This window comes from Rhea pennata, chromosome 8, assembly GCF_028389875.1.
Source record: "Rhea pennata isolate bPtePen1 chromosome 8, bPtePen1.pri, whole genome shotgun sequence".
In the NCBI taxonomy this organism is placed as follows: domain Eukaryota; kingdom Metazoa; phylum Chordata; class Aves; order Rheiformes; family Rheidae; genus Rhea; species Rhea pennata.
In genome coordinates this window covers 7,198,975-7,220,932 of record NC_084670.1, presented here as the reverse complement: position 1 = coordinate 7,220,932, position 21,958 = coordinate 7,198,975, and the positions used below count along the sequence as shown (strand labels likewise).

The 21,958-nt window shown below is 35.8% G+C and overlaps 1 protein-coding gene across 8 annotated transcripts in view; it reads right to left on the bottom strand.

Moving 5' to 3' along the window:
• Positions 1-21,958, bottom strand: part of TUT4 (terminal uridylyl transferase 4) — a 49,921-nt gene that overhangs the window by 23,699 nt on the left and 4,264 nt on the right. For 4 of the 8 annotated variants that reach the window (XM_062581051.1, XM_062581057.1, XM_062581058.1 and 1 more), the window contains exons 2-12: positions 17,143-17,815; positions 15,399-15,562; positions 11,642-11,758; positions 9,206-9,383; positions 6,044-6,132; positions 4,799-4,850; positions 3,541-3,610; positions 2,634-2,760; positions 1,369-1,488; positions 793-1,014; positions 470-671 (exon numbers count right to left, since the gene is read on the bottom strand). In XM_062581051.1, coding sequence (XP_062437035.1) covers positions 470-671; positions 793-1,014; positions 1,369-1,488; positions 2,634-2,760; positions 3,541-3,610; positions 4,799-4,850; positions 6,044-6,132; positions 9,206-9,383; positions 11,642-11,758; positions 15,399-15,562; positions 17,143-17,701 — 1,900 coding nt within the window. In that variant the 5' untranslated portion in view covers positions 17,702-17,815. Of the gene's footprint in view, positions 1-469; positions 672-792; positions 1,015-1,368; positions 1,489-2,633; positions 2,761-3,540; positions 3,611-4,798; positions 4,851-6,043; positions 6,133-9,205; positions 9,384-11,641; positions 11,759-15,398; positions 15,563-17,142; positions 17,837-21,056; positions 21,112-21,958 lie in introns of those variants that run through there. The other 4 variants (XM_062581054.1, XM_062581052.1, XM_062581055.1 and 1 more) reach the window with 4 other exon arrangements.

Genomic DNA, 21,958 nt, shown 5'->3' with positions numbered 1-21,958 from the left:
GCTTCTTACTTCAAAGAATTTGCTCCACTTCACTCTTATTAGAGTTAACCTCTGCACAGTCTGCATCAGGGACTGAGGAAAAACTGATAGCTGGCAACACTCAAAATACTGTATAGTACTGGAAACACAGATAGAGATGCTGAAAATTCTATTATCAGAATGATTAAAAAGGAAAAACAAGTATTTTATTAAAAAATGAAACAAGTGGAAATAAGAACAGAATGGTAAGAAAGAGTGAGACAAAATTCCACTTTGTATTTCAATAATTAGTTACAAAACACAGTGCTAGATAAAAAAAAAACTTGCCTTCAAGCAGACTAAATAGCTGACAAAAAAATACTAAAAAAAAAAAAAAGTACTTTCTCTTCTGTTTACATATGATGTAACCTGACATTCTATAACAGTGCTGTAAGTGCTAGATAAATAAAGACAATAATGCATTATGACCACAGATCTCAAAAAATCCTACCTTCAATGGCTATTCGCCTTTTAGGCCAGTTTTTGTTTTCTCTGGTTAAGAGTTCTTGTACCCGTATGCTGATGACGTACTCCTCCAAAGCAAATTCCAGTGTGTAAAACTTCAACAGTTCTAACCACAGTTGCCCCAGTGAAACTTGGTGAGGGGTTTTGAATGCTAAGGGAGACTGAAACAGATGGACAAGAATGCTCAGCTGCAATAAGAAATGAAGATTCGCCCTTTTTTCCTGGTTCCTTCTGATATTAATGTTTCAAGATCAAAAACAGGGATAAGAGATGGAATATTATTTTCACTGAAATAAAACAGTGACTTACATTGCCATGTTTCTCCTTTGCATTAGTTTGGTTCTCCACTTCCGAGCTTGTTACTTTCTTACCACCACCTTTTTGTTGTTCAGCTTTAGTTTTACCTTCTGCACCAACTGAGCTTTTTCCTGAACCGTTAGTTGATGGTTTGTACTCCCACCGTACAAACTCTTCTTCTTCTACACCTTTCAGCTGGTGGTCATCCGGCCTCTTTGAATCAAAGCCTTCAATCTAACAACAATTAAAGTAGCTCTGAAACAAGACTGTATATAATATACACAACCAAAAAGATTTCATTAAAGTTGACAATTGTGATATCTAACCCCTTCAAGCCAGACAAGTAAATTTAGAGAAGAGAAAATATTTCCCCTTTCTCCAAAATACAGCATTTCACATTTGCACAGGCTAAAGTAGCTGCCTTTTAAAAGTCATCAGAATCATTAGGCATCAACTGTGAGAGGATTAAGTACCAATATACTTTATTTATAAATTTCTTAGACAAGCAAATTTAATGCATTATATGACCTCAAAAAAAATAGCCTCAAAAATTTAACAGGAGGGTTATTATATTATCAAAACACTTACCCAGTTGCCCAAATAGGATGGTAAAATAGGCGGTTTTCTTTGCTGAAGAAAAAATATCACCATTAAGGCAAAAGAATATGAGGGAATCCCACCTTCAGCCTGGCAGTCAATGTGGCACAGCTATAAGAGAATAAATTGTTAATCTTCTGATGCAACATCAGCATTTTCTACTAAAATACATCACAAAAGTACAAATATGACAGAAACATGAGATATACACTAAAGCTGAACAGAAAGCCCTTTATCTCAGAAACTGCAGTGCACAGTTTAAGCATTTTATTTTGCTTTATAAATGCAGACAGAAGTGGCAAACTAGTAAAAAGAATTCTCAGTCACCTATTGCTCATCTGTGATCCATTTGGAATACAACATATATACTTTCTTGCATTATTAAATGAGCTATATTTAAAAACACACACACGTCAGTCACTTAAAGACAAAATGCAAACTAAAATTCATAAAATGTTTTAGTTACACTATTTTATTATCTATTATTCTCCTTAGTTTCATCACATTTTGTGATTGTGGGATGCATTTATGTTCCTATCTAGAATCTCAGTAAGTTGCTGGATAATTATTATTGTGCACCTATAGAGATGGGCATTCCTTGCACCTGGCTGAAATCTGATACTACTCTCTTCCATGGAAGTCAAGAGATAAAATACATGGATCAGACTTCAAATAGTTCTCCTTTGTAGTTTTTACTGTTGTGTCTTTATAGGTTGTAAAACAGTTATTTTTGCAAAAAGGCTTTGTTAAACCAATGAACAATAACATTATAATACAACTAATCTTTCAATAAAGCTAAGACATTTAAAATCAAATACCCCTTCACAGAAATTTCAGAATTGAATTAAAAGACAGTTAAATACTGGCTGAGAACACAACAACTTTTTTCTTGTGATCAGTACTGATATCTGGAGGAAGTACAGCAGAATATGACAATGGTCCCTTTCTTGAGCAAAACAACTTTTTTTTTAATACTACCTAAATAGCAGCAATAGTTGTACTGTTCTGTTGAGCTGTTTTATAATGAATAGTTCTAGCAGAATAGCTTGCTAATGGAATAGCGGAAGCTTCAAGAACGTATATGGTTTCACACCAAAATCTTCAGTCCCATTCTGGACTATTCATACAACAGCGATAAACTAGTGGCAGGAAGTTCCTTTCTATGTAAATATACTCACAGTAAATGTTGCACTGTACATAGTACTTAAGAAGAGGAAACGAGTATTTTAAAATAGCCTCAATATTTATAAACTTACTCTAGCCCAGTAGCGGAAAGCCAAAACCAAGGGAATAAGGACAGGCTCCAGTTTCCCGAGTGCAGCCAGTAGGTCAGTTGTAAGGCAAGCCACATCATTCCTAGCACTCACTTTACATGTCAAACCACTGCAATTACAAACGTAAGGGAGAAAGAAAACAGTTATCTCTGAGTAAAACCCACCATACTAAAACCATGCATTGAAATGTCTCTCTATGTAAGAACCTGACCTTTCTAACAGAAGCTACAGAATACAGTATTTTCTTTACTATCAACTCATGAGTTAGATATGTAACTTACAGAAGTCCATTACAGCCAAAAACATAAAATGTCATTAAGAATTTGCTCTAAGTTTAAGTTCTGCCATTACTTAATTGTGCAGTCTTACACAACTCACAAACTACAAGTTATCTTCCACACACAGAAAAAGAATTAAAAAGCAGGCTAGAGTGACTAGTAAGACCTAATCTACAGTCAAAGCAATGCAGCTCATCATTCAGCAACTACATTTCATTTTGGAGGAATTTACTGTTAGAAATTTACTGCAAATATCAGATTACATGTGAGACTCAAAAATATTTTTAAAACCTTGAATTAAACAGCTGGCAGAAATTTTAAATATTCTGAGAATAATTCTACTTTTTCCTTGTTTAACTATAATAGAGTGCACATTTTCAGACTCCTACAACCAAGGAGCTCTATGAATATGTACTAGCAAAAGCACAAAAACAAAGTAAAGTTTTCTTTCTGGATTGTACTTTCCTTGTGTATGAGCAATTCCCTTTTGACATCAAAGTTAGATATCTGTTTCAGTAATACTTCTTGCCGGGAGCAAAGACAAACAGCTGTTATGAGCAAGCACAGTAGAAACTAGAATCTCATTAAAAATTCTTTTCAATAACATGTACCTTTTAACATCTTTGCAAAAGACAACAGGAACTTTGGCATGGAAATCTGACTCCACATCTGAGTAGACAGCTAAGCAAAGAGGAAAAAAAAATGTGTAAAAGTCTTTCACAGTTTTCCCAGTTGTGTCTTCAAAACGATTACATTTATATCAAGCATTTACAAAACAACTCAAGTTCCAAGTGCTGCATATTGAGCCATTAAGCAATACTTCTTGGTTACTTCTGATTCTCACCAATAGTACCACACAGCCAGCAGAAAGAGAATAAAGCTGATTTCCTACAGTAGATAAAGACCTTAAGGCTATGCTGCTTACCTGCATAGTCTTCTTGTATATTCTGCTTATGTCTGCAAGATCCTTACAGCTGGTAGTGTCTGCTGGAACCACACTTTCTCCTAGCTACTCTCCCACCTCCCTCGCTCTTTTCAAAGGTGCCAAGGACTGAAAAAGCTCAACCATTTTGTATATTCTCCAAAAATACAGAGTTACAAAGGAATAGCAATCCTTAGTAGTGATAAAGGTACAAATTAGAGACTTTATGCAGATAGCACAACTCAGAACACTATAAATACTGTGAAGTACATAATTCTTCAAGCTACTGTTCTTGTGATGACCAAACAGAAGTTCTTTTGGGTTTGGGGTTTTTTTTGTTGAATCATAGGTGTGAACGCCAAGCTTCTCTGCAAAGACTAGGTGTGTTTCTGAGCAGTTTTGTCCTACTGATATAAAAAGGACAGTCTGTTCTGTATCAGGGGGTTATCCAGGGGGTTAAATGAAGTCTTGGAAAGGCAAAAAAGAGGTAAATGGCACCTGTCAGGACAGTGGGCTGGCATCTCTTTCATCTTTGAGATTTTAAAGATGCAACGTTGAATCTCTAACAAACCATCAGGATTGTTTTAGAACTGCTTGTAGAGTTGATCAAAATTTTCTGAAGGATCAGAAAGTGCAATGCTATTGACACCATTTGATTCAATGGATTATTGGGTTAGACAATTTCCTGACAGAACAAGAAGGCTACAGAAGTCCAAAACAATTCTCACAGATGCTCATAAGCAAGTGGAAAGCGGCTGCTGGGTTTGATGTATGGAAACTCTCCTGTGAAGCAAAACTCTTGCTGACCTGGGATCTAACGCTGTTACCATAAATTCTTGTGATCTGAACTAGCTGGAGGAAAAATAAACAAACAAACAAAAACACTACACAATGTATCAGCTCAAATAATTATTTAATTAAATAGAAATGATATGTAAATAACTCACCACTGTTCTTTAGGATTTCAAGCACCTGTATCAGAACATCTGGCTGACTCATCTAAAATGACAAAATTAGAACAGATTATATGATTCAGACTAATTTATTTTATTTTGCACTTGGTTTAAAACTACTTACATTGCATAGTTAATAACACTTTTTTTTAAGAGGTGAAATCATGTATCAATATTAATGAAAACATTAACTGTGCCTGTCCGCACCATGAGAACAGGTACTAATAAATAAGCTAGCTTCTTCATTTAGCCTATAGCTTTTCTAGTTAACGCACCTGTTCTATGAAATCTGTTACTGCAGAACTACAGTAAAAACAATGCTTGCTATATATTCAACAGTTTCAGAGTCAATGTCAACATATGCCACCAGAAATATATAATAGTAAACAACTTAGATTTTAACAGCAGAATTTACTTCCTCAAGGATTTTTAAAGGTTAACATTTTAAACATGTTTTCTTCTCTCTCCAGAAATCAACTATACATTTCTGAACCGGTGCTCCAAAGATGAGCCATAAAATAGTTCAAAGAAAAGCTAAAATTAGTACTTTGAGCTTCTAAGACAAAGTGAAATAGTAAACTCAATATGCACTTGTTGAAAAAGGTCTCAGTTTTGCTTCCTAACTGCAGTATCATTTCAAAATGTTGTATGTAAATATGTATCCAAAACAGATATCTGGAATTCCACTGTAACACAGTCCTTGAAAGAATAAGTTCAGAAGTTGTGTCTCATTATAGTAAGAGTACATTGCTTATATCCTGTACCAAAAATGAATCAACAACTTCAGTGTCCACGGGCAGGTTCTGCTGCTCTGGAGGAATTTTCTACCACAGTAAGCTATAAATTGGGATATGGCATCTACTCGGAATTGGCTAAAACATAAAAAGGAAAATGATCATTTTTAAGCTAATTGTTAAATAAAAATAGCAAACACTACAAGATTTTACTGTTTGAATCTTGAGCACTTAAAAGCACGCTTATTTGTGGTCAACTTTTTTCATATTGCCTCAGTGCTTGTTCAAAAAAATTTTTAAATGGTGAGCATGAAAAAATAAAAACAGAATTAAAATTATCTCATAAGCAATAAAATACCTTATCAACTTGATTCATAACACACCTGATACCAAACCAAAGACTATCTGCTTTGTGCTATCATAGCACAGTATGTGTTATATCAGTGTTGTTGATGGGCTTGATTTAAAAAACAATCCCAGTTAAAATAAGAGAACATCTACTCACCTTAGGGGGAAATTTTATATCAATGTTAACATCACTGGTTTTAAAAGCAAATCTAGTTAAACAGGAGCCATACATCCTCAGTGAACAGTCTGGAAGAGAGAGAAACATAATTATTCAACAGCTAGTAAATAAATTATTCTCTAATGGATGAGACATATCTTGCTTTAGATACCCTAACTCCCAAGTGGTACTCTCAGATTAAAGAGTATTGAAGCACTTTCTTACTCTTGAGAAAGCTCATCACTTCTGTAACACAGCCTCACAGGAAAACAGATGACTCAGACAGTACAATTATCAAATATAGAAAAATTTAAAAGCTATTTCAAAATAAACTTTAACTGAAGCTTTAGTTTTGTTTTTAAATACAAAATTAAATACAAATTAGTAATGACTGCCACCATCTTAGTGCAGGATTTTAATTAAGTTTTTGTTGTTAATAACAGCTTGATTTCACTGCAGCAGCTAGCCAATTACAAAATTTTTTGTTGCCTCATAAAATATTTGTGACAAAAACATATGTACTACAACCTCCATTAATTACATTAGCAATTTCCTATGCCCAATTAATTTGGAAACATACATACAAAACATAACTTTGATGTAATCCAAGCCACAGAGCTAAGCATCCATTTATTAAATAAATCTGGAAGTTTTAATAAATCTGTATTAATCTAATTAACTATAGTTAATGTGGCTCCTTATCTGAAGGGACGTACAACCAATCTACTCTAAACTAATCAGGAAGTAACTATACAATAATATCATCATGAGAAATGTCACTCCACTGCATAAACAACAGTCATCCCACTTTATATCATATTTTATGTAGATGAAAGCTTTCCTGTAATACATATTGGGACTCTGACCTATTTATAGCAGTTAACATTTGGGACTACTCTCAACTCCCTCCCAATCATATATCCTGGGGGGGGGGGAGGAAGGGGGAAACGTAGTTGCCCTTTTCCTCAAAAGCAAAATATTCTCAAACAGAACCACAACAAAACAATTTTAAAAAACCTAAGATAATCATACACATACACAGCTTCAAACAAACCTCTGCCTTGTCTTTGCTATTTATAAACTAGTCCTTTCCAAATGAGTTCATTTGGCACCAAAAAAAAACAAAAAAAAAACAAAAAAAACAAAAAAAAACAACCAAAAAAAAACCAAAAAAACTAAACCCACTGTGATTACTTCCTATGGATTCCCATGGTAGTAAGAATTATCACATAGGTTCTGTTGTCAGCTCTAGAGAAAAAGATGCCAGAATGTTTTCTATACTGTGCATGAATGGACATTTGCAGCATTTTGCAGCTTAGGAAAACACATTCATTAACACATACCAGGCTTTAAAAAAGGAGAAAAGAAACTGTCATTCACTACTATAGACATACCTTTCCACATCAGTTCAGCAGTCCAAACATACCAGCTAGCCAAATTGCATAAACCCAGTAGTATTCATGAGTATATATGTAAAAATGTTGCCTTTGGTTTGTCTTATGCTAAAACACGAATTTTCACTGGAAAATTCAACAGCAGGTCAGAGCAGAGGTTTGTCCAAAGGAGCCGCCTATGGCAATATTACAGAGTAAACGGATAAGCAACGTTCCACCCTCTGCTCTATTCAGGAGCTTATGTTTAAGTGCATATTAAACATAGTCCCTAAAAATAAGGCTAATCATCCTACTGCAAACAAAAAGTCTTTCTTACTAATGTATTTTTATAGAGTAAAGGGAAAAATACAGTATTTCTAAAACAAAAGAGAAAACTATAAAACATTGGCTCAGTTTTGATATAAATGAAATCCAAGTGTGAAATCTCCTTTTTCCATCACTAAGATCCATACCTGGTTCTGTTCAGAACCGTTCAGTTGAAAAGTCAACTATTGTTAACATTATGCAGACATTAATGTAGCTACGAAACTCAGCTCCTAAAAATTCAGTGCATCAATTGCACCACAGGAAATAATGGAAAATTAATGCAAAGAAGCAAATGTCATGGATTTAGCTTATTTTCCAAGAGTGCTGTATATTGGGTTTGAATGCTTCATGTATTCCAGTGAAGTAACATACTAAATACCTGAGAAAAAAACAGGACTACCATGCTATTTACCCAGAAAAACCTCAAGAACTTGATCAGTGTAAAGAAACTTTACTAACTGAAGCAAGAATGTGACTAACCATTTAAACTAGGACTTTTTTTAAAAAAGTTATCCAGAAAGAAATAGATGAGGCATGACATTTACATATAATTCAGTAAACATACTGTTTCATAGGAGATATATCTAGATTTGTTGAAGATAATTCAGGCATTCAAAAGATTTTCAGAAGCTATAGCTGACCTCAAAAGCGCACCTTTCTTCACTTTAGGACTGCTTAGCTATAAATAGGCATGAGAAGAAATGTCTGTTAAACAATAAAACTTTCTTGATTTTAATGACTTCTTTTAATGAAGAGTTACTGATTAGTACCTGCATACATTCCAGATCACAATTAAGTACTAAAAATATCTTACAGACTTAACAAATCCTCTCACAGATCAGATATAAAAAAAAGTCTTTTCCTCCCCAAATTTATGCTTTTAAAAATCGGTTCATGCAATTTTCATTTGCCATCAAAGCCTTCACAATCAACTGAGGCACCGGTAGGACAAAAAAGCATGAGTATTTTTTTTCACACTACTTCAAGCTCCTTCCTCTTTCCCCTCCCCTGTTACATTCATATCCATTTAATTAAGTGCACATGAAAAACAGTATCTCTACTAGAGCATGCACCACTGCAGGCATTCAGTAATGGTAGGCTAGATGCAGGTATCCTCTGAGACACTGAGCCTCAGCGGCTTTAAACAAGACCAAGAAGGAAATATTTAGGGCCCTGGAGATTTCCAGTCTTCGCCAGAAATCATTGCTTTAGAGAAGCCAAACAGCTTGAATAAATACTTACCAGAAAAAAGCAAAAATTAGCACTTTTTTATAGGTTTGCTAGCTGCATTTAAATCAAGTGCTAGTCTATATTAAAATGCCTGTATATATTAAAATTGTATAACATAAAGATACTTTAACTCCAAATATAGTATTCTATCATTATGGAAGGTATCAAAATCTATGAGAATAAAGAAAGAGAACAATTTTCACCTAAAGAAAATGGAGGATACTATGGATACCTGGTAAGGGCTGTTGAATAATTTTCTCCATCTCGTTTACAATTTCTTGACGGATTCTGAAGTCATCATCTGATATGCCTTGTTCATTTGCTGCCTCAATGAGTGTAAAACTCAGAGCAGCCAACTGTGCAGAGGAAGGGGGTGGGAGGGCACGCAGCTCATTTTCTTCTTGTTTTTCCTGAATAATTTGTGGATGATAAAAGTAAAAACTGATATTTTAAGAGAAAAAGGTTATCTCATAGTACTGCGAGCTATTGGAACATATTCTCTGCTGTTTGTGGTTTTTTCTATTCACACGCTGTCCCAACCACACATTTGCAAAGGTAGGAACTCTGCTCAGCCCAACTGGCAAGTGTAATAGTATGGCTCATGGAAATGATAGTAGCAGCTCAATGTTCAAAAGAGAACATGTTGTTTCACAGCTGGCAACTGCGGAGGAAATCTGGAGTGTCACATTCCTGAATCACATTTTCTACATCTCTGAAACAGAACGCATCCAAGCAAACGAAAAACTGCAAGTGTTTCTACATACTAAAAGTAACCAAGTTGAGGAAGTTTTACTAGGGTCACACTATTTTTCAGAAGGGATCACAACTGCAGGAAAGATTTCAGGGGCAGAAAAGGCATGCCTAACACCAAGTAAGTTTAAGAAGTTGAGTCTCCTCCCACTTCTGCCAAACAGCTAATGCCAGGAAATACTATTTTTAATCCATCAAATTATAATCACTTAAATCCAGCAGTAGTAAATGTCAGTGGTATCAAGTCATTTGGGGGTATCTGTAACAATCCCTTGTCTCACAAATTCATCAACTACATGAAACGTATGACTGACGATAGAAACAAACAGTAACCAGAAAATAGTTACAGGCCAAGACAACACACCAGTCCAACATGAAAAAAACATTTGAAATGTTGACAGAAACAGTCTAGAACCTATATTTGCTTAAACAAATTTAACAAGGAGATGAGCATTTCTGAAAGTTGTTATTTATGGCATTTCTATAGGCCTTTTCTTGAGTGCAGAAATAGAAGCTGCTGCTAAAGCTTATTTTGTACTCTCGTATTTCATCATTAAAGCTGTAAATAATGGGACCTGCTTGGTGAAACTATTAATCTTCAACTTCTGGTAATTCAAATGTATACACCGATATAGCTAAAATACACAGTGTTTTTGAGGCCAATACATGTGTTTAATGAAGTAACATTGAGATAGCTACATGTTACTTATCACTGCACTGTGGTACACAACATAAAGCTACGGCAGACAAGTGTTAAAAATCGAAACCACTCCCTGTCATCTATCATTTCCATCCACTGGTAAAGAAACCTCTTTCCTCATTTCTTATCTCCACGCCCAGAAGAAAAGCATGGTATATAAGTGTTTCCATATCATATGTGAGGCTGGTTTGTTGTCATTTTATTCATTTTTTTTCCCTTCATGATATAACTTAGCGGACTGCAAGAGAAGCAAAATCCCTTACAACTGATAACAAAAATATTACTCTCTGAGGCACCATGGATCTGTGGCATTCAGAGTGGTATCTTGGCTTGCTTATATAAGAGAATTAGAACATTAATCACAATGTACAAATGTGGCAAGAAATACATGAAAGTAAGAATAAGCAACTGACTACACTTTGGGAAATAGTTGTAGGAGAAGTAGTTTAACTATCTGAACCACAAAACTCTACAAACTTTGGATTTGTAGATTTTCACTAGTGTTTACATAAACTGAGTTGGCAAAAAAAGATCCTACCTATGTACCATTTACTAGTCATGCACAAAACATTTCTTAAAGCAACACAAACCGGCTGCCTTTCTCCTTAAAAAACTCAGCTGTTATACATGTTTTTTAATATTAAAACACACACATACCACAGGTAGATGACAAATGACATCTCGGGAACTGAATCTCTACTTTATTTCTCTTTCTTTAGTCTACATGTACTATTTCCTTTGCTTACCCACCATAAAAAGGATGTAGATTAAAAAAAAAAAAGACACACCACACAAGTCAGACAAAAAGAAAAAGAAACAAATCAAAAAACCCCACTTCTCCATCATGATGATCTTACCACTAATGGTGTTATTTTTGAAACAAAGCAGAAAAACTAAATGGGCTTTTCACCTAGAGTTGCTTAGCCTCCTCTTACCAGAGGTAGGAGGCTCAAGCTCCTACAGAACTGCCCACTGCTCACTACTCAGAGAGACTAATTCAAAGCAACTATCACAAATGTTCCTTCCTCTTGCCCTGGTCAGATCAACAAGTCCTTGCTCTCAAACGAAAAATGAGCAACAGGAACTTGTGCATCTCTGTTCAGTACACACAAACCTTCACTTAAATGAAGATGACAAAAAGAAGCATACCGCATAACAAAATAGCTTAATCTTTTAAAACAGAAAAACAATAGCCAAACTTCTTATTTGTTAACTTACCATTATATTTTTCTTATGACGTTTTTCTTTAATATGCTTGTGAGCTCCCTGGATATTTTCAATATGAACTAAGCAGAGCTTGCATAGATACTGACAGTTGGTGTACTCTGGGGAGCGCTGTGGAAAAATGACCACAAATTAAAGGAAATGTTTCTCCCACCTGAAAGACTCAACTATTTGAACAATATATTGTATTCAACAAGTAGCACTTACAATGCCAATGTACCTTGAAAATATTAAGTGATCTCCAAAAAAACCCAGTGGAAATGGATTTGTACCCATACAACAAGGGGCAAAAGCAAAGAAAGGAATTGAGATGACTTGGATATTACACTTCTGAGTAGATTTCAGAGAGGCAAGATTAAGATTTAGCAGTTTATGCTGCCTAAGCCTGAACTAAAGGCCTGTAAACTACTCCCTTCTCAGCCCAAGCTTTTAATAATTATGGATTTATTAAATCTCAGCATCTATCCTCCTTTTTTTCTGAGGAGAAAATAGGAAATATTCATCACATTACCTGCTCTACAAGTTATGAAAGATAGTGGAGTTGCCTTGCTTTGGATATTCACAATGTAAAGTGCAATACTGCATTTTGTATTCTATTAAAAAAGGCATGGCTGGCCAACAAGGAGGAAGATAGCGGGTTTCTGACTTCCTCACGACTGTACTCTGCATAAGATGGGATCCTCCAGATGGAACTGAGATTATCCCATTTCCAAGAAAAATTCGGTGTGGTCAGAATTGGAGAACAGCGTTTTGGACAGACCGGCTGCAAGCAATGGAGTACACAAACGCGGAGCTGCAGCCCGGGAGACGAGAGACGCATAAGGGGCACGCCTGCAGCAAGAAACCGCCTCGCAGCAAAGCAATAGGATTGCTCAGGATGCAAAAGGCACCGTCTTCCCAGGGACCAGGAGGAGATCCTGTGGAGTGCATTCATCCAGGAAACCACTGAGAACTATTACACTAAAAGGCAGAAAGACCACCTCTGCAAAGAGAGGGGCAAGAATTGCTTTCAAATCCTCCACTTCAATCTGTCTCATCCAGCAGTTGTTTTTTCTTGCTCTGTTGCAATGTTCTAATAAAACACAGATATAGAGATAGAAAGCATTTTACTATGTTCACTTCAAAGACAAAATGTGAGAGTTCTTGCTCACGTCTCTCTTGAAGGGTCCTCAAGAAAAAAAAAAAAAAACAAAAAAAACAAAAAAAAAACAAAGTTTTCCTCCAGGGTTTCACTTTTCCAGTAACCACGGTCAGTTACAACTGTGAGACCAAAAGATCCTACCTAACGTTTCTGTTAGAATTCTAATACATCTGTATTTACTAAAACGGAAAAGCATGCTGAAAACACCAGCTGCTTAACAGTGTCACAGCAATGAATGAACACAGAATGCCATTTTAAGATGCTAAAATGGACTATTTTTAGATTAAACCAATTTGACTTACTATACAGAAAACCTAAACCACTGCTAAATTTGGGCAAGTTTTTCAACTTAGTAAGCTTGATCTTTGTTTTTTAGAAAGACTTCAGATACTTTCTGTTATTTTCCAACTGCAGAGTAAATATCAATTTAAAGTATAGTCATGAAACTTTTATCACTGATTTCCTTCAACTTTATTTTCTGCAACACTGATACCTAACAGGATGAAATTAAACATCTACTAGAAACATAACTTAGAGTCAGTTACACTTGGCTAATTACAAAGACTGAAGGACTGTAGATGAAAAAATAGTATTTTACCACTCTTACAAAGTTGAATGCATTTCAGCAATAACAATATTAAAAATGATTGGGTAATTCTTTAAATCAAGTTCAGTGAAAATGTGCTGGTTGCAGCCCTTCAGGAACAGAGATATCTGAGTAGGCACAATACTGATCTGCAGTACCGGGTCAACAGATACTGCCAGAAAGATTGAATCATGTAATGCCTTTTACTTTGCCTTTACTGTAAACTTTGTTTTAATCATCTAGTTATGCTTAACACCAAAAAAGGAGTAAGAACTCAAAATAATAATAAGTAGTAGGTTGTAACTTTTAATTAAGGAAGTTAGATGCCTTCAGACAACCTAGGCCTAGTGAGATCAACCTTTGGCTAATCCATCTCAGAGCTGTTTGTATCTTAAAAAACTCACACAGAATGGGAAGGCTCCAGATCACTAGGAAAGAAAAACTTAAGACTATCTTTAAAAGTCTAAAAAGGATAAGCCAAGGAGTCACAGACCAGTCAGAATTAGCCTCCAGAAAAATACTGCAATAAATAACTAAGATATTAATAAGTACATAAAATAAAATAGGTCACAGGTGACAAACTGATCTGCTATGAACAAATTATACTAAACCAATTTTAGAGTTGCTTTTTAAAAACAGAAAATCACAAGGCTTGACGAAGCAGTAACAGATGCTGTATCTTGGATTTAACTTTTTTTTTTTTTTAATCACTTTATATTGTATCAGTCTCAAAATAAAGATAGGTAAGGCGAGCTTGAGAGGGCACACAGCAAAGATTCACTACTACTCTAGACGTATGTGCCAAGTAGTGGTCAACATAGTCCTTCCACAGTGAGAATCATTCACACTTAAAGACTTAAGAAAGGCAACAGAGGGTGTGCTGACTACACTTGCAAAAGACACCAATTTGGAAGAGGTTACAAAAGGCTTTGCAAGATGATGACAATTTCAAGTGATCAAACAAATTAGAGGAAGAGAACAAATAAAGTGCAATTAAATAACATCAAAGCAAAGTACTATTCCTGCCTATGTAATATCAGCTACAATAAATACAGGTCTGGCAACACCTGACTGGGTATTTCTTAAGGAAAGGATATGGGGATCATAGCAAATCAAAGTACAAGTCAACATTCTATTGCTGTTATAAAACAGACATCCTACTCTAACATAAATACACGTGTTTTAAATAAGATGGATGAAGTCAGCTTTCCTCGTTACACGGTACCAGTTAAGACTTCAGCTGAAACGTTATGTCCAATTTTGGATACCAGTTACATGGACTAGGTGGCAGAAGTCCAGAAAAAAGCAACAAGAATGAACCCCTAGCTTAAAAAAGCCACACACACATCCAATGACAAAGGAAGAAAAAGCGAGTGTACAGGGAGAAATGGTAATGATAATCAAATGTGTGGCAAGTTGCAAAAAAAAAGGAATGAACTGTTAGGTTTATTTTCCTAGGACAAAATACTAAGGGATTAAAATGCTGCAAGACAGGCTTGCATTAGATGTTAGGAAAAACTTGCTGGTTTCCTACAGTGGTTTTGAAATTTGTTTACTGCAGATTAAGAACAGCTTAGACAAACACTCTTGAGGTATCATCTTCGGTACAGGCGATTCTGACTAGTGGAAGGCTAATACACTGAACATACCTTGAGGTCCCTTTCAATCCGGTATGCTGAGTGTCCAGGTAACCTGACTTGCTGGAAAAATCTCAGGTAAATAATGGAACAGTCATCCTTTAAGTCTGCGGGACTAAAAATATTGTTCCATATAGGCTACATATGCCACAAAAGGAACCTCAAATTTCATTCCACTTCTGTTCCAACAAAGGACTAGTCAATTACTAGGAATAATATCTTAGATCATGTAAATGAGCCATTATAAAGAAGAAAGGATCAGAGGCAACAAGGTCTAATGGAAATACCATCCAAAACAAAATACAGCAAATGCAGTGAAAGGTAGGCTACAAGACATCGTACAAAGACACCAACTTTCCTTTTTGTCTAATAAGTAACACAACTTACTTTTTCAAGTCGGGAGATGTAGTCCCTTTCCAGTCGTTCTTCTGCTTGTTTCAGTCCTAGCTGTTGTTCAGCTGTCAGATTAGATTCATCAATAACAGCAGTGTTGTCTAAATAATCAGCCTCCAAAGTATGTTCTTTAGTTGATTCAGAATTCTTTTCTTTACCTACAGAAAGAAATAGGTAGTTATTTTCTTGAGAATAACTCATGGAGAAGAACAGTAAAAGTTACAGAACCATGGCCAAAGCAGTTAAGAGTGTCTCAGTAAGGAACCAGACACATTTCAGATTTTTGGTCAAAGGTTGGCCAAAATCACCTTAGGCATTAGAATCTCTTCAGTATGTTTATCACAATTCTGAAGAGACTTCAGAGACTACTCTGCTACCAAGTATGCTATCAAAAAGAAAAAATAATTGATAGATCTTTTTTGTTCTTCAATCCTAACTTCATATTCTCTATTAAGTTCTTCAAGGCAGGAAAAGAGTTTTTTGTTAAGCACAGTAGAGTACCTGAGATCTTGATGCTCTACTATGACAGAAATATTAAATACTAGGTTTAAATTTTTACATCATACGCTTTGCTTAGGAAACAGTCATTAAAACCACTTTAAAGACATTGACCCAAACAATCTCACAAAGCTAGTATCCACATGTTTCAATCACCTTGACTTAAAAGGCTGTTGGAGCTGTATTTGAACATACCGTGACACCTCACCGCCCTACGGCTAGCAACTATGGTGCTCCGGAACGCTGCTATTTACAAACACACAAGTCAGTTCAGAAGGGCCAGTTCCTCCAGATGCCTACGATTTGTTCAGAGTTTAATAATCTGTACAAATACTAACATACTAAACTATTCCAGTAGTTGCAAGCGCTAGTAAAAGCGAGGGTTTTATGAGGTTATCTCTGTCCCTAGACTAGCCAGGAAACAAAACCTGAGCAAGTGTTCAAGTCCTTGTTTTTTTCAGTGATAGATGGTCCCTGCAGTACATGATGGAGGTCTGCAAAGAGCTGACTGATCACAGGATGCTGCCACTTCAAGTTTATTCTTCTGTTAAGCTTTTTGAGATAGCTTAAAACAAAAAAGCAGCCTCAGAGCAGCATTTTCATTAGAAAAAAAACAAAAAAAAAACAAAAAAAAACTTTGTTTTGAAGAAGTTTGACAAATCCTGCACTGAGGAACTAATCTGAGATGAAACACACCCTGATCCACATATTTAATTCCAAAATTGAAGACATAAAAAAAGAATATTCTTAATGATAACTGCTGACGGTATGTTACGCAATCACCTAAATCAAAAAGCCTTCTGCCCAATCATCTTTCAAATATTTAGTAACAAAAAGAGCACAACTATCACAGAAAAATCACATTTTCATGCCACCTATAAGAAAGTTTCCTTCTGAAATTTTTTCCTGATCCTTCTTGGCCTTTCCGTAACAGGCAATCATATTATAAAGTCCCCCCCCCCAGCACTAAATTCACAAAATTGCTTGAAACCCACGCACTCTATCCATTCTGCAAAGATGTTTAGGTTTTAGACATGAGGCGGGGGGGGAGGACAGCTATTATAATAATTTCTATTTTCTAAGTAATATGCTTATCATTAATAATATGCTCTCTGCAAATGCACTCAGCAACTTACAGTATGTGAAAAATATGCAAATAGAAACATTTCAAAGCCTATTTCAGATTGTTAACAATTTTATCGGGAGAAAAGTGAACAAAGTAATATTGAATAATACTCACTGAAGTCAGACTTATGTTCTATTTTCCTTTGACCTGAAGCAGTCTTACCAGGTTCACCCGTCTGATCAATACTAGTCTTCAACATATGAACTCCCAGTGGATTTTCCAACACCATTTTCCCTCTCCGGGCAGCTGTTAAGGTCTCCGTGCTAACTCCATTCCCAGAAACGTGGGAGCCTGTAAAGTTTTCTCCCACTTGTTGAGCTTTTGTCTGTTTCGGGTTTTCCACTGCCGATGATAAATTAGACAATTTTTTTGCTTTTCCATGACTTCGATCCTGAAGGTTTGACCCTGTATCTTTAGTTCCAGGAATACAACTATTTACTTTGCATGATTTATTTTCTTCTTGTTTTTCAGAAAACACATCATTTTGTTTACTTTTTTTGCTGCTATTCCCACCTGGAGAACTTCTCCCAACATCCTTCATAGTTTTGTCATTTCTATTATGTTTATAATTTTGATTATTTGTAATTCTGACGGCTTTGCCTTCCTCACAGACAACACGGGCAGACTTCCTTGTGTCATGATTTCCATTCTTTGAGCTCCTGGCCTCTTCCATTATAGTGAAGACCTGCTTCTTCTGTCTCTTGAGACCACTTGAAGTGCAATTCTCCAGTAATTCCAAGTTGATTTTAAATCCGCTGTGCAGGAAAGAATTGTAGCTGATTGTCTGCTGGAGAAATAGTGATAGAGACTTTAAAAAAAAGAAAAAGAAAAAATATCAAAGCTCTACATAGACAATGCATTAAAATAAACCTCTCTAAGGAAAAGTGAAACTACTAATAATGATAGGAAGCATGTTTCCCTCATAGGCATAATTTTTTATAATGTGAATTTTCATAATACGCTCCATATTAAAATAAAACTCACAAATATTTTGTTAATCTTGACTTCTATTTAAAAGAGGTGGGGGTAAGATGAGACAAAAAATGGCAGAACATGGTAACTATCACTTAGTGACAAAACTATCAGCAGGCTGCTTTTTTCTTTCCCCCCCTATTTTTGGCTTTAGGGAAAAAAAAAAAGATGTCTAGAATTACACTGAAAAAAAAGAAAAAAAAATACCCTAACACATCTAAAAAAAAAAAAAAATCACACAGTAAAACCTACCGCCCAAATTAGCAACCGAAGGTCACTAATTCAGTTTCTAGCAAGCAACCTCTGTTTTATCAACCGTTTAAAAAAAAAAAAAAAAAAAAAAAAAAAAAAAGTTAAAAGTTCAGGTATATAGCTTGAACTCTTAAAAATAAATCTGACCTATCACCTACACCCACAGACACTTAAGCACTACATTTTTGATACACATAATTCTTATACATGTTAATTGCCATCAATTACATAAGATTTTACTTCTTAAAAAGAAGAACAGAAGTAGTAAATATTTTGTTTAGCTACAGATTAACTTTACTTAGATAAGTCTCAGTCCTTTAATCTAAGCCTGATTTTGAAGGCAACTCCAACACTGTTTTCCCAATAGGAAGCTAAGCACGAATATAGGGATTTGTTTGTTTGTAAGGAATTACTCTTACTAACAGAGAATGAAGAGAAAATCTGTAAGAACAAAATCTTTTTCTTTTTTAAAGTAAATTGCCACCTTGAAATATAATTCTTATAACAAAATTTTTAAGAATAAAGAATTAGCCAAAAATGAAAATGGATTATTTACAACAACAGCAAGATTTGGAGTTCAGGCATACAGAATTTCTCCCTTTCCTGTCCTGTAAATTTTCAGTAGGTAGAGGCAAGATCACTGGAAAGAATCAAGACCACTGGAAAGAAGCAAGACCACTGGAAAGATCACTGATAGCCCCATCATTTAGTGAAGAAAAGGAATAACTGAAAAAAAAAATCAAATTACAACTATTAGGTGATACCACAATATACTTACTCAGTGCACCGAGAGAAAGGATCAGATTTAAACGTTTACAAAAAAAAAGAAATTCTGAATATTATCACTATAAAGGATAATGATTTTTTTCCAGATTATATAATACAGTCACTATACAGGTTTCACTTTGAAGAAACACAAAGTGGAAAATGGATAGCTTAAGTCTCTATTTACATCATTTAAAATACGTATTATTTTTTCAAGAAGGGGGGGGAAATCAAGAATTGTCATGAAGTCAGCGTCACAGTCAATTTCCATTTTTACTAAAATATACAACTTGAAAATGAAAAATCTAGTCTACTAAATTCATTCCAATGGTCAAGTATCTCAAAAATACGTCTAGGTAATATTAGAGCTATTCTCTGTTAAACACTGATAACATCTGTGTCTCACTTTTAGACCAAAAGTCAGAGATTGGTAAACCAAAAGAGTAAACAGAAATTGCCTTTGGGTCTCACTCAATCTTTCTCATAGCACTTCTTATTAGCCCAGCAACAGCAACAACCGGTGACCTGTACCAGTGTCACGTAAGTCTCATGGTAGAAACAAGGGCCTGGGACCCCACCAGTAAGCTAAATTTACTGGTGTCTGACCACTAGCAGAAGGCTTTGCCCTAGAGACTGGGGAAATGTTACTGCCACGTAAAGGGCATTGCCATCTGCAAACAATCTCTGTGCTACTATACAGATCTCTATGTGACCAAAAGAAAAGAAGAACAAGCCTTTCCAAATTTTAAACTATTCATCATGTTTCAGTTGCTCAACCTAAGAAAAAAAAAAGCGCAAAATAAATCATCAGCCCTATTTCACTTCTTCTTCGCCCCTGCCAAAGGACGGCAGAGCGCAAACCCACCCGCTCTCTACGGCCAGCGACTCGCGCCCTCCCGGCGGGCTGCTCCCTCTCCTGTGCACTTCGGCAGGCTGCACAGGGAACAAAACCGGAAAACCAGCCCAGCTTAAACCCAAGCTGGCACAAGGGAGGAGGAGGCAATAACAAACAACTAGGAGCAGGGTGGAACAACAACTCTGCCAGCTTCAAGTTACCCTGAAACTACGGCACTGGAGGCAAAGGAGAACTTCGTTTTGCTCTGCATTTTATCAACTTTAAATTGGTTGGTTCAAATTTTGCAAAAAAGGTTTGAAAACTCACAAAAACACTACGGTAGGCTCAACTGACCTGATCTCATCCATTCAATAAACATAGACATCTAGACATTCAAAGAGAATACATAAGTTATAATCAAATGCACAAATGTGACTTACTCTTACAGAGCTTTTATTAGAAATTTTCTTAGTTTTTTTTTTCTGTCACATTTAAAACCATCTTTATAACCCAGCTAAAATATTGAGTACTGCCATAGTGTTATAGCATGAATATAACCAAATGCAAGCAATTAAGTTTAAAAAGCACAGAGCCAGTATTTATTCTGAAAAAAATGATAATAAACACTGCTCATGTAATCTCCTAAGACAAAGAGCATTTTATAACAAAAAACATTAAGATTTCCACAACCAAATTTAGATCTGCAATGCAGATGCGCTAAAGTTGTAGCACTTAGGAATGAATTTTCTTCCTTAATATTGAAAGGATTTAGCAAATGAGAAAATCTTGATTACTGTAACATACTCAATAACCACATTATCCTTTTCATATAAAGAACTACACAGTAAACCAATCGTAACAATTAAAAACAAAAGAGATAGGGAGAGAGAGAAAAGGAAAAGCCACCACCACTAAAAGAAGGCAGTTTGAAAAACATAATTCTTCCTTCTCTGCCATAGATACTGACCACCTATTTATGGAGAGAGGGAAGAGAGAGAAACGGGAAGCCAAAAAAGAGCACCTCTGAGAGGAATAATACGGTTGGAAATAAAACAGCAGAGAGGAGTGAATCAGTGCTGAGGTGGCCTCTTTCTGGAAACCTGGATGACATGTCTTATTTGCAAGCTCAGGCTCAACCGCCAGGCCCAGAAGAAAAAAGGAACTGTCACCCAGGCGGACTGGCAATAAGACTGCAGTTTTTCACCTGTGTCTGCGAAGTGGGGGTTTGATTCACCTATTGAAATCATTTGAGCATATTTCATCTATTCGATTTCCTGGTGCTACAGGCGACTCAGTTTCCTCTGCTTTCTGAATGTACAGCGCCAGCAACTCCTCTGAAATCTAGCTCAATTCTTGGCACTTTGTAGAAAAAACTCTGGCTGAAATACAAAAGCTTTAGGTCGGACAAGATACCATCGCACCTTACACTTTAGAAAATGATTACAGCTAATGATAAATACCTACAACAATCACATTTAAAAGTGTCTAAAACCAGCCTATATTGCATTATGTTAGAATTCATTTTAGGTTGATGAAATGAAGGAACCAAAACTGTTTCATTTTCGTTTCTGCCAGTTTATTTTCCTTCTCTGTTTTCTCAGACTAGCATTACAAAATTCTGTGTTTGAATTGCAAATATTCAGGATAATGCTTAAATACAAACAGGAAAAAAAATCTCGAGGACATATTCCTACCCATTTGCCCTTCCGCTCCTTCCTCTCAAGTTTTTCAGCTGCATTTAAATCCTTCTAAAACTACACATTTTGGGTCATATTTTGTCATAGAGGACCTCTTCAAAGATGAAGAAACTCAGGGTTTCTGCATTTTGAGATGTGACAGAATGCTCTTTGGCAACACAATTCTTTTTTAATCATTTCATTAGCAGCAGGACAGATGTCTGGTTTCCTATACATTCCTTTTGCGCCCCCTTCACGACACAGCTCTAGCACAGCCCACTGGGCAAGTGGCAAGCTGTGCTGCAGCTAAAGGAACACACACACTCATTGGTTATTAGCTGTTTGCCAAGAGCAAACGTAGCTTCCTCCTGCTTTTCTCTCAGTAGAGGCACCTTCTGGACTGAGACATTTTTTTTTTCCCTCCAAAAAA